This window comes from Ascaphus truei, chromosome 21, assembly GCF_040206685.1.
Source record: "Ascaphus truei isolate aAscTru1 chromosome 21, aAscTru1.hap1, whole genome shotgun sequence".
Lineage (NCBI taxonomy): Eukaryota > Metazoa > Chordata > Amphibia > Anura > Ascaphidae > Ascaphus > Ascaphus truei.
Genome location: NC_134503.1, coordinates 1256954 through 1270152, shown reverse-complemented (window position 1 = coordinate 1270152; position 13199 = coordinate 1256954). Strand labels below are relative to the sequence as shown.

Genomic DNA, 13199 nt, shown 5'->3' with positions numbered 1-13199 from the left:
TAGTAGCAGCTTATACAAAGTTCAGATAATGTCATAATCCCATTGCTCACACCATCATTGTAGCCACTGTCAGTTACAGGAATTAAATGTGTAATTAGACAGATTAATATGCGAACTTGAATGAAAGGGATGGCAAGAGCTCTATATTCTCTCAAATATTTTTCATTCTTAATCCCCGTTGCAATGTTGAATTTGTATAACCTCTTGAGTGGGTTAAGGTAACTGGAACACGTAATAATACAAGTGGGTTTCACACAATGGCAGCTATGTTACAGCTGGTGCGACCGCGTCATTTTAGCTGCATCAATAAATGACTCCCCAAGACCTGCGGGATTGCAGACCTCGTGCGCTGAATCCCTGGGGTCTATTGGCTGCCCCTACCTACCGGGAGAAACGTGGGGGCTCCTGATGCTGTGCAGGGGGTGGATCTGCGTGGCCAGGGTGAGAGGGTTTTACATGGACGTGTTGGGGAGAAGATGATGTGGGGTGGGTGTGGGATCTTGTCTGGTAGCTGTGTCATCTGGAAGCTTTGGAGGGCACCGAGCCGTGGCAGCAGGCGTGGCAGGACAGAGGCCAGGTGAGGCTGGTGTTATGCCGGAGCCACCTGGCTCGTGGACACTGAAGACACCTGGGTAGATCCAGCAGAGGCGGTCATATCCTCATCATCCCCAAAGGGATTCTTCCCGCAGAAGATCAGCCTCATCATGCAGGAACGGAACTGCGGGAAGGACATGGAAGGGTTAACAAGGAGGAACCGACTCCCCGGGCTGGAGAAGGATTTATTCCCCTTCGTTTGGGTAGAGATAATCTCTTCTCCAGCCCGGGGATGAGTCTTCACAGCATAGAAACATAGACTTTGATGAGGACCTCTTTCCTCCCGTCTACCAATTTCCCATCTTCTGTAAAACCTATTTCACCCTATTTTATCCCTTTTGTTTCTCCCGTATTTAGGATCTTGCCTTGTATCTGTCCCAAGCAATGTTGAATTCCCTTACAGTATTAGTGCCTCCCACCTCTGCTGGGAGTCTAGTCCATGGAACCACCGGCCTTTCCATGAAGGAGGACTTCCTCACACTTCCCCTCCAGCTTCAGAGCACGTCCCCTTGGTCTAACTCTACTCTTCCTCTGAAGCATATGGAATACGGCTCAGAGAGAGGTAATACAAACACCTACACAGTATCCAAAATGTGTGACCGTACCCCGGAAAATACGTGTATACCATAAATGTGTGTTATTGGGCGGGATCCAAAGGGGACACTATATACAATCCAAACCGGAACCGGGAACAACTCTACCACCAAAGAATGGAATCCCCAAACTAGGACACGCGAGGGCAATGTACAAATACAGCTCTCGGCCCGCACAGCTCCTCGCTCACCTGTCTGTTCATGAATATGTAGATGAACGGGTTGTAGACGGTGGAAGCCTTGGAGAACACAGAGGGGATGGAGGCCATGCGCAGGTCAAACAACTCGCCGCGGTGCGTCACTGCCCAGAGAGCGAAGGACGCGTAAGGGAGCCAGCACACCAGGAATCCGATGACCATCATGATCACCATCTTGGTCACCTCGCGCTCGGCTTTCTGAGTGGTGGCCGACTGTTCCTGCTGCTTAGCAACCTGCGCACAGACCGGGGAAAACAGTAACATTGTAACGCGGGAGGGCCGACTATTACTAACAGGAAGAACCGGAGGAACAGCTCGTACTGTGCTTATAATGTCATTCCCTACAGGAGGGGGTCTCAAGACCCCCCAACAGGTACGGGTTTCAGGATATCCCTGCTTCAGCACAGGTGGCTCAATCAGTGGCTCCCAACGGAGCCTTTATCACGTGCCGTTTTTCACACTGACACTCCCTTGTAAATGAATATAATGTAAATATTTATGGCGCTCATGGTATAAAGTTGTGCAAAATGTTGAAATCTAATAATTAAGTCATTAAAGGTATCTAAAACTGATATTAAAGTTCTGGCCTCTTTAATCCCGGAGGTTTTCTGATCTGACCTCTGCGGGGAACCAGTGATTCCTGATATAAACACACAGACAATGGGAAGTAAAGGAAGAGGATATAGTAACAGAATGGTATTTTCATTCCTAGAAAGAGACACACGGAGGCAGAACTCGCTGCCCCGAGGCGCTGGCCTTTCCCCTGGGACAGACACATACACAGGTATTCGGGACGTGTTCTGTAGGGTAATAAAAGGGTCCGAGTTCCATTCTCTCGGAGTGTCGGATCCGAGGAGGTTCAGTAACTCAGGGTTCATTACGTGACGTTACTATAGTCATTAATGGTTCTTATTTTTAACTTATGCACATAGCTAATTATATGTAAAAATAACAGCCGCTGTATATCTTATTAGCATAGGCTTAACGTCATCTTCAGATAACACAGTGTTACATTGTTACACGAGTTAGAAAACAGACATGTCCCTCAAGTTCAACCTGTACAAAATGTCGGCAACATACTTATCCTATATTTGTATTTACACTATTAAGCCTGTCTGACATAAAGGTGGCGTTACCCCCCCCCCCCCTCCGTACCCCCCCCGGCCGCGCGCCCCCATATATCAGTCTCAGTCTCTCTGTCTCTCCAGCCAAGCTCACACGCCAGGATCTCTCTAGATCAGGAGTGGCCAACTCCAGTCCTCAAGGGCCACCAACAAGTCAGGTTTTAAGGATATCCCTGCTTCAGCACAGGGGGCTCAATCAGTGGCCCAGTCAATGACTGCACCACCTGTGTTAAAACAGGGATATCCTGAAGACCTGTCCTGTTGGTGGCCACCCCTGCTCCTAGATGGTTTAATTGAAGCCACTTAATGGAGATTGCGTGTAGATTTGGGGCTCCGCGAGTCCTGACCTGCACACGCACAGTTTAGCGATAGATGCCCAGATATTCTGTAACTACCCCTCCCTCACCCATCTGTGTTCCTGGGAGAAATCGATCAGTTCCCAGCCATTACCCCTCCCTCACCCACCTGTGTTCCTGGGAGAAATTGATCAGTTCCCAGCCATTACCCCTCCCTCACCCACCTGTGTTCCTGGGAGAAATCGATCAGTTCCCAGCCATTACCCCTCCCTCACCCACCTGTGTTCCTGGGAGAAATCGATCAGTTCCCAGCCATTGCCTAATCTCACCAATTAAAACCAGGTTAAAAAAATGACTAATCTCTCTTCCTCTTCCCCTATTTTAATCCTCACGGTTAATTTAGAGACGCTGCTCAAAGCTTCACTTGTCAACACAGATTATCTCTCGGGGGGAACAGGCGACAAGAGCTGATTTCTACTCATTTAACCACTTAAATACCAAGTGGCGCCAGCGCGGATTTGCCTCAAGTGTAAGAATCCTAAGCGGACATTCCCTTCGGGCAGGAAACGCCCGGGTGTTGGTGCCAGAAAATCTTGTCCTAATTCATATCCTCATATGCATTTTCAGTGTAGAGTTTACACTTGTTTTCCCCAGGGACAGCCTACAACAGGGGCGGGAAACGACAGTCCTCAGGGGCCACCGACAGGATTTCAGGGTATCCCTGCTTCAGCACAGGTGGCTCAATCAGTGGCTCAGTCAAAGACTGCACCACCTGTGCTGAAGCAGGGATTTCCTGAGAATCTGTCGGTGGCCCCTGAGGACTGGAGCAGGGGTATCCTGAGAACCTCTTGCAGTAAATGCCGTGTATCTCCCTGCCAAACATAGAGCAAAAACACCTAGTAATCCGTGGTATAAAGGTCTATTTAGCAGGTGACATACGTGATATGTTCTGCAGCAGTGATACAATGAAGCTTGCTGTGGCTAACACAGAGCGTGGCTTTGATAAAAGTGGCACCCAAAAAATATGCCCTATTTTAAATTAGTGGTATATAGAAGCACATGCACACCGCTCGTAGGTGCTGGAGGGGGGTACTTATCTGCCGGTGCTATTTTAAATTAGTGGCACAGCTCCGTGGCCTGCGTTTTTCTAAAAGATTGAAGAAATGATTATTATTATCGTTTATTTGTAAAGCGCCCCACAGATTCCGCGGCGCTAATAAATGATAATAAAGCAATGTTTGTGTTGGGAAAATGAGGCGAGGGCAGTGTGAAACTAATCCCCTTCCTCCAAAAAATAAAGGGGAATTGTGTGTTTGTCAGAAAAAAATCAAACCGCGATTAATAGATACAATGGCAGCGCCCTGTGCAACCAGTCCTGTTACACTGCAGCGGCCGCGTGACACTCGGGTCGGTACACGGGCCAGGCCTGGAGAGACCTCACACAACACGAGAGGTACCGCTGAGCTTCCCAAAGACCTCTTATCCCTGCACCCACAGGCAGCGGCTTACAGCGTGGAGAGTGAGCAGGAGGCGCCCGTAGGAGAACACGATGACGGACAGAGGGACACCAAAGCAGAAGCAGAAGAGGAAGAGCACGTAGGACTCGTTGTTCCACTTGTTGTTCACGGTGTACCAGTCTGGGCCACAGGAGCACTGCAGGCCTTCAGGGATGTACCTGCAGAGGGACACACCACAGGGAGGTACAGAGAGGGGCTGCAGCCCAAGGCCTAACACAGCTGGATTTAGCTGCAACCTATCACTGGTTTTCCACACAAGTACAATTAAAGGAGACTACATGAGCGATGGATTCTCAGTCACCTCTGAACTCCTTTACTGTCCCAGGCCAAGAAATGCAGCGCAACCCCCTTATAACGCGGTGCTTGGGGTCCAAAGAATCACATCGCGTTATAAGCGGATCGCGTTAGAAATAATGTACAATTGTGTGCATTGGACAATGAAGTATTTAAGATACCAATAATCGTGTTGTAAAGTATTCATAAATACGAAAATTGGGAGCCACGCTTGCATCACGTTATGAGCGGATCCGCGTTATGAGCGGATTTGCGTTATAACGGGGTTGAGCTGTACACTGCAATAAATGGCAGTTCTGACCCCAGGTTTTTTATCGCTGATCCCAATAAGTGAGCTTCTTACCCCAAAAACAAATACATTGTTAAAGAATTATTGACATCCGTTAGATTTGCCCTGATAGGTGCAATCATGTCTCTCAGAGACTTTCTTGTTCTTTTATACCTATTTGAAATAAAGTCTTTTTATTTTCAGAAACAGACCTTGGGTACAAATACCTGAAGGAGCCTTAAAAGGAGGGACAGGGCTGACGGAGACGTCCCGTCACCCAGCAGCCGTGGCTACTTCTCAATTATTTTGTAAAATATATCATTATTAAAATAAGTAAAAATATGAAAAAGATGGGCTGTGCCTTTAAATCGGTGATTCTGATTGTTCTAGAAATTAGTGTTTCAAATTGTAACGTTGCCCCTGTATTGTCTAAAACAAGCATTTCTCCAACCATTCAAATATAGATTTACCTTTAGTATTTTTTTCTGTATTAGTAAAGTTTTTACTATTTTATAGCAAATAAAAAAAAAAAACCCACGTGTGCACACATTCCCACGTCTCTCACAGCTCTGCAACCCACCCTTCCCATTATCCGTTAGCATAACATGTGTTCTGTGCAGCCGAGGATTCTGGGTAATGTCACGCAAATGAGCACTCAAAGTGTGTCACTGTTTGCTTCATATCCACTGTAATACGGACCCCTATACTCGTGTACATACTTTCTTTATGCTGTTCAAGCTGGGATGTGAGTCTATAAATCTCTAATGTTCTAGTTTGTCAGAATGAATGAAATGTTTAACAATAACACCGAGTGACGCTGAGTGACATTGAGTGACACTGAGTGACTGACACTAAGTGACATTGAGTGACTGACACTAAGTGACACTGAGTGACATTGAGTGACACTGAGTGACATTGAGTGACACTGTGTGTCTGACACTAAGTGACATTGAGTGACTGACACTAAGTGACACTGAGTGACATTGAGTGACACTAAGTGACATTGAGTGACGCTAAGTGTCAGTGGGTGACGCGCGTCCCATCCCGGGGGGTCACCTTTCTGTGATCTGCGCACTTAAACAACCTTTCGAATGTATCCTCTGTCAAGTTCTCCTTCCTCTCGGAAATAAGCAGCCAGGTTGTAGCGCGCACAGGGTGTATCTGTGTATATCTGTATGGCAAACAGTGTTGTAATGTTCTACGTGTGTTATTAATACAATGCATTCTCCGGTATGATCACACACACACTGTCCCTGCTGTGTCCAAATAAAATACAGAAACAATACAACATGTTTTATGAGCCCAGTTATACAGCAGGATTCTCTCTGTGGCCCTAGAGCAGGGCGGGAAACTCCAGTCCTCAAGGGCCACCAACAGGCCAGGTTTTAAGGATATCCCTGCTGCAGCACAGGTGGTGCAGTTGAAGACTGAGCCACCTGTGCTGAAGCAGGGATATCATTAAAACCTGAACTGTTCATGGCCCTTGAAGATCCACAAAGGGTGCTAATTTTAGCACGCCTGAGCTCCCATTCATATAAAAGGGAGTAAAAGTGAGCTAAAGCTTAGCAGCGTTTTGCGAATCTGGGGCTGTGGCTGACCAGAGGGGGGAATGGAGTGCTGTGTGTGGGACAGTGTGTGTATATTAGGGAAGTGTGTGTATATTAGGACAGTGTGTGTATATTAGGACAGTGTGTGTGGGACAGTGTGTGTATATTAGGACAGTGTGTATATATTAGGACAGTGTGTGTGGGACAGTGTGTGTATATTAGGGCAGTGTGTGTATATTAGGGCAGTGTGTGTGGGACAGTGTGTGTATATTAGGGCAGTGTGTGTATATTAGGGCAGTGTGTGTGGGACAGTGTGTGTATAGTGTGTGTGGGACAGTGTGTGTATATTAGGACAGTGTGTGGGACAGTGTGTATATTAGGACAGTGTGTGTATATTAGGACAGTGTGTGTATATTAGGACAGTATGTGTATATCAGGACAGTGTGTGTATATTAGGGCAGTGTGTGTGGGACAGTGTGTGTATATTAGGGCAGTGTGTGTGGGACAGTGTGTGTATATTAGGGCAGTGTGTGTATATTAGGGCAGTGTGTGTGGGACAGTGTGTGTATATTAGGACAGTGTGTGTGGGACAGTGTGTGTATATTAGGACAGTGTGTGTGGGACAGTGTGTGTATTAGGACAGTGTGTGTATATTAGGACAGTGTGTGTGGGACACTGTGTGTATATTAGGACAGTGTTTGTATATTAGGACAGTGTGTGTATATTAGGACAGTGTGTATATTAGGACAGTGTGTGTATATTAGGACAGTGTGTGTATATTAGGACAGTGTGTGTATATTAGGACAGTGTGTGTATATTAGGACAGTGTGTGTATATTAGGACAGTGTGTGTATATTAGGATAGTGTGTGTGGGACAGTGTGTGAATATTAGGACAGTGTGTGTATATCAGGACAGTGTGTGTATATCAGGACAGTGTGTGTATATTAGGACAGTGTGTGTAGGACAGTGTGTGTGGGACAGTGTGTGTATATTAGGACAGTGTGTGTATATCAGGACAGTGTGTGTATATCAGGGAAGTGTGTGTATATCAGGACAGTGTGTGTATATCAGGACAGTGTGTATATATCAGGACAGTGTGTGTATATCAGGGAAGTGTGTGTATATCAGGACAGTGTGTGTATATCAGGACAGTGTGTATATATCAGGACAGTGTGTGTATATCAGGACAGTGTGTGTATATCAGGACAGTGTGTGTATATCAGGACAGTGTGTGTATATCAGGACAGTGTGTGTATATCAGGGCAGTGTGTGTATATCAGGACAGTGTGTGTATATCAGGGCAGTGTGTGTATATCAGGACAGTGTGTGTATATCAGGACAGTGTGTGTATATCAGGGCAGTGTGTGTATATCAGGACAGTGTGTGTATATCAGGACAGTGTGTGTATATCAGGACAGTGTGTGTATATCAGGACAGTGTGTGTATATTCCATCTCCTGGGCAGGGCAGGGAGGTGTAAGTCTGGGTAGATACCCGTGCAGAGGGGAGGATTTGATCTCAGTGTCTCTGTAAGGATGAGAGATACCTGCTCCAGCCCAGGAGTGGAGGAGTCGCTGCCATCAGCCCGATCACCCAGGTGAACATACAGCCCATGACCGCGTGGCTCTCCCGGAAGGTGAAGCTGCCCATCGGTTTACAGATCACCAGGAACCTTTCAAAAGCCACCACGGCCAGGGACCACAGACCAACCATACCTGAGAGAGGCCACGTGAAGGAAAGAGAGGTTAGTCCAACGCAAAGTCAAGAGGAGCTTCTCCAGAACATGGGACCACGTGGCATACACGTACAATGTCATATAGCTGTGTAACATCAAAGTGGAACATTTAAGTGTGTGGCAGAGTTAATCTTGGAGTTGAAATTGGAGGTAAAGATTGAGGAGGATCTGAACTCTGAACAACAACTTTACAACTGTGAGAACTTTACTTTCTAAACGCTGTGATTCTTTGTACTCTTCCTATCCTCCAATAACTGGCCTGTCTCTCCTCCTGCGTCTCTGTGCCCTCTCCTCCTGTATCTCACTATGCCCTCTCCTCCTGTATCTCACTATGTCCTCTCCTCCTGCGTCTCACTGTGCCCTCTTCTCCTGTATCTCACTATGCCCTCTCCTCCTGTATCTCACTATGCCCTCTCCTCCTGCGTCTCACCGTGCCCTCTCCTCCTGTATCTCACTATGCCCTCTCCTCCTGCGTCTCACTGTGCCCTCTTCTCCTGTATCTCACTATGCCCTCTCCTCCTGCGTCTCACTGTGCCCTCTTCTCCTGTATCTCACTATGCCCTCTCCTCCTGTATCTCACTATGCCCTCTCCTCCTGCGTCTCACCGTGCCCTCTCCTCCTGTATCTCACTATGCCCTCTCCTCCTGCGTCTCACTGTGCCCTCTTCTCCTGTATCTCACTATGCCCTCTCCTCCTGTATCTCACTATGCCCTCTCCTCCTGCGTCTCACCGTGCCCTCTCCTCCTGTATCTCACTATGCCCTCTCCTCCTGCGTCTCACTGTGCCCTCTCCTCCTGTATCTCACTATGCCCTCTCCTCCTGCGTCTCACTGTGCCCTCTCCTCCTGTATCTCACTATGCCCTCCCTATTTCTTTTTCTGTTTACTGTTTCCTCACTCCTTTGTGAGCATTTCTGTTCTCTACAACATCCCCACTGCACCATTTATACACATCTCCCAACAACTTCTTTACCCCTCAATAAAAAACACCCACACAAATCCTCTATTCACACCCTCTATCTACTCCTTCCTGCTGCTGGGGATCTCCCCTAAGCCTGAACCCAGACATACATACCTCCTCTCACCCACGCCTACCTGCCACCTCCTCTCACCCACGCCTCCCTGCCATCTCTTCCCCTGTAAATGGTGTTAACCATTTCATTTAACACTGACTAACCTTAAAACTCGCCCCACAAATCAAGTATCCCAAAAGCCTGCACTCATGGCTACTGTCCCACAGTCACTTATACCACCCATTGTGGCCAAGCACTGCCATCTACAGCACTTATTCCCTCTCCTGCTCTCTCTGTAAGTTTCCCCATAAACCTCCTTAGATTGTAAGCTCTTCGGGGCAGGGATTTCCTTTCCTATTGTCTGATTTTTGCTGCACTTATTGTATTATAATTCCCTGTACTGTATTCTTTGTGAAGCGCTGAGTACACTTTTGGCGCTATATAAATAAAGACATACAATACAATACAATATAGGGCCATGTCTACTAAGTAACTGTCTGCCAAGACACCGTGCAGATCATTCACGTGAATGGGGTGTAAGGTGTCTTAAAGCAGAAGAGTGCCAAGTAAATATGGCCCATAGATAGAAAAACAAGAGGGACACCCAAATAGAAAACTCAACACTGGGCTGAAGATTGTGGAGCCCACAGGGGAGGAAGGGACGATGAGGCTGAAGTAAATAGAGAGGAAATGGAAGTGAGGTCCAGCAGGCACTACATGGAAACCCGTGGACATTGAGCTGGAATAAAGACTCTCAGTTCCTCCCTGCCGGGGCCTCAGATAATGAGCTAGGAAATGGTGATCCCTGAAAATCAGTCCTTTCCAAACCCTCCAAAATGAGGAAACCTCCAAAAGTTCTAATACCTGCTCCATATTTACAGAGCCACGTCGCCACGGCCCGTTCCCACGTGTGAGGAGTGCTACCTTCCAGCATTCACGTGTTGGCACATTTCTCCCAACGGGGGATTTTTCATGAAACCCCATTACCGCACAGAACCTACCACTGACCTCAATGTGCCTCAATATGCACTGGCCTGGTGTAATGAATAGCCCCCTATAAATGCCCCGTACCTCCCTCCCACAGGTGGGATAAGACGAGCCACTGCTTTCTGCCCCACAGACCTGCCCGTGTGTACAAGCAGGACATGTGCGTTTCCATTGTATTTGCAAATGAGATAGCGGGATTTGAAATATCTGATTTAAACGTATCATTTGCCAGCGTACGCTGCAGGTTGGGATACTCCCATATGGTACCAGATTCCAGCCCCAGAAAGGTGTCTACTTGGGGTAACACCGCTTAGTAAACCCGTCCCTGTATGTTTAGGGTCAGTTATCTCTCTTTTTCCTGCATTCAGAATATCTGCCGCCCGCGGCGTCACAAACCTGCCTACTAGATCGATATCGGGTATAAGAAACGTATTCCATGCGCTGAGAAACCGCTTCCCAGCGCTGGAGAACAGATCAGCTCCATTCTACTGACCGGAACTCACATCTTCTCCGGGACTGGGACGTGGGTTCTCAGCACGTGCAGAAGGGGCCCACACTTTGCAGTTTCCCTAAAAAGCTCATAGGCATTTTTGAACGATTAATACAAAATATATAATATATACAGAGGGGGCAACCCCAGTCCCCAGGGGACACCAGCAGGTCAACTTTTCAGGATGTCCCTGCTTCAGCACAAGTGGCTCAACCAGTGGCTCAGTCTTTGACTGCACCACCTGTGCTGAAGCAGGGATATCCTGAAAACCCGTTGGTAGCCCTTGAGGACTGGAGTCACCCACCCACCCCTGGCCTATATATATATATATTATTTTTTTTATTATTATTATTTATTTTTAAGTTCTTTTTAATTTAGTCTAAAATGGAATAAAAATTTCCCCCCGAACATCAACAGCAATAAAACGTAAAACCGTGTGCTCCCGACATGGCTCAGACGCCAGCGTTTATCTACGTTATGCCGACATTGGCATGTCTTAGGCAGTTATGTGAACAGCAAACGGTGAGAGACGGCCCCGAACGCTCCAGTGAGAAGAATCGGCTGGAAGGAGAAAGGGATATGTGGGCCTGCGGTGACTGTGGTTTCGTCCGGCATTAGGCCTCGCTCAGACAGGCGCGTTGCAACGTGCGCGCGCACGATCGTCACTCTTTCAGTCTAGTGGATGACAGTTGTCACACTAGAAACTGCTTGTGGCGGCAAACTACAGCGTTAACGCTGCGACATTTTGCCGCCACAACCCAAATTGACATTTGGAGCGGCAGTCGCATGACGCAAGCTGGTTCAGCCAATAAAGGTGAACCAGCTCTGTCACGTGTTCGTTACGCCCCCGCCACGCCCCCAAACGCCGCAACCCAATTCCTGCAGCTTGAGCGCAGATCGCTGGGCTGCAGGAGCGCGCGGCGGATGCCTGCACGCAAGCGCGTGGACATAGCAGCCTGTCTGAGCGAGGCATTAAGGCGGGGGTGGTACAGAAAGATATAAGGGTATCACACCCAGATACAGCCAAAGGCTGGTCAGACTCAGACCTCTCACGAGTGGGCATGTAGTGCTTGATGTGGGAAGGGCGGGGGGATCACTCACCTCCCAAAGTGGCAGTGAAGCCTTCCACCTTGCAGGCAAAGGTACCCAAGGAGAAATACATCTGGGAGAAGCTGTAGAAGGCCGTGGTAGAGCCGACACAGATTACCATGAGATTGGCCACTGCCAGGTTCACCAGGATGTAGTTGAGGTGGGAGCGAAGCTTCTTGTACTTGGCGGTGCAGACGACAGTCAACAGGTTGAGGGGAAACCCGATGATCACTGTGAATAACATGAAGGCCGACATGCCCATGAAGACGCCCGGGGTCCCCAGATGTGTCTGGGGTACCAGGAACGGGCTGAGAGAGGTAATGTTAGTGGTTTCCAGAGGGACGGGGATGTAGAAATCGTCTGGCATCTCCATCCTTAAATCTGGGCGGCCTCTGCTCATCTTGGAACTTGGGAGAGTAACTACCGAGGACGATGCGAAAAAAACCTAAAATCACTGATCTCTAACAGGCGACTACAGGATCGTAAAAAGGAAATACGAAGGGACGCTACACTCGATGGCGCTACACTCGATGGCGCTACACTCGATGGCGCTACACTCGATGACGCTACACTCGATGGCGCTACACTCGATGGCCCCCTGGTACCGGCAAAGAGCTTTTCCCCTTTAGTGCAAAGCACAGGTACAGGGCGAGGCTCTTTTATACCCGGGGAAGGGAGGAAGAAGAGGTCTGGCATGGACCCCAGTTTTTCTTTTCTTCCTAATCGTATCTGAGAGCAGAAAGCCGGGCTTAGTGCTTTTATCCGGCCGTGCAACCTGCAGCATGGCGGGCTCGCATGGGAAGGTGGCAAGAGATAATCTGTCAGGCAATCTCCTTTACAGCCACTTAATCAGAGCCAGGGAGGTGTAATCGGCCCTGTTATAAGATACTTTGCTCGTCTGATAACACACCTGGATTACAGGGCACATTAAACTCACACAGGTGTGTCCGGGAATAATTGCTAGTGATTATCTGCAGAAACACGTACAGAACCCTGGCATATTTCTAAGGCATGTCCTCCGTAACAGGAAGTAAAATGTGAGGCCAATAAAATATTACGGGAATGTACAGCTTGTCCAAGTGCTCCCCATTAAATAAAGACTGATAACTCTGATTATTACACTTCCTTATTACTCTGGGAAAAATAAGCAATCACATACTGTGTGGGCCTCTAAACCAGCAGTTCCCAGCCATTGTTACACTGTGTCCCCCCCCCTACCCCTCCGTCCCCCCCCCCTACCCCTCCGTCCCCCCCCCTACCCCTCCGTCCCCCCCCCCTACCCCTCCGTCCCCCCCCCCTACCCCTCCGTCCCCCCACCACTAGAAAATATTTGTGCCACGAACCGCTAATTAATAAATCTAATCTTATCAACTCCTCAGACTATCGCTAATGAACCTGTGACCGATCCCAGGCCAGTGTCCTGGGCACGTGGGGGGAACACGCGCATAATAAGGCCC

At 48.2% G+C, this 13199-nt stretch overlaps 1 protein-coding gene across 1 annotated transcript; it reads right to left on the bottom strand.

Annotated features, from left to right (window-relative positions):
• Nucleotides 1-448: 448 nt before the first annotated feature.
• Nucleotides 449-12386, bottom strand: LOC142471899 (blue-sensitive opsin-like). The gene is made up of 5 exons (XM_075578342.1): nucleotides 11755-12386; nucleotides 7977-8145; nucleotides 4314-4479; nucleotides 1379-1618; nucleotides 449-718 (listed from the first exon to the last, which is right to left on the bottom strand). Exons 1-5 carry the CDS (start codon nucleotides 12140-12142, stop codon nucleotides 590-592), a joined length of 1092 nt encoding a protein of 363 aa, XP_075434457.1. The 5' UTR covers nucleotides 12143-12386; the 3' UTR covers nucleotides 449-589.
• Nucleotides 12387-13199: the final 813 nt, after the last annotated feature.

Excerpts from the sequence above, each read along its gene's own strand:
- LOC142471899 (XM_075578342.1), bottom strand. The coding sequence starts at position 12,142 with ATGAGCAGAGGCCGCCCAGATTTAAGGATGGAGATGCCAGACGATTTC. Across the intron at positions 4,480-7,976 it reads CCACTCCTGGGCTGGAGCAG|GTACATCCCTGAAGGCCTGC; the intron begins GTATCTCTCATC and ends GTCCCTCTGCAG. Across the intron at positions 719-1,378 it reads ACATATTCATGAACAGACAG|TTCCGTTCCTGCATGATGAG; the intron begins GTGAGCGAGGAG and ends TCCTTCCCGCAG.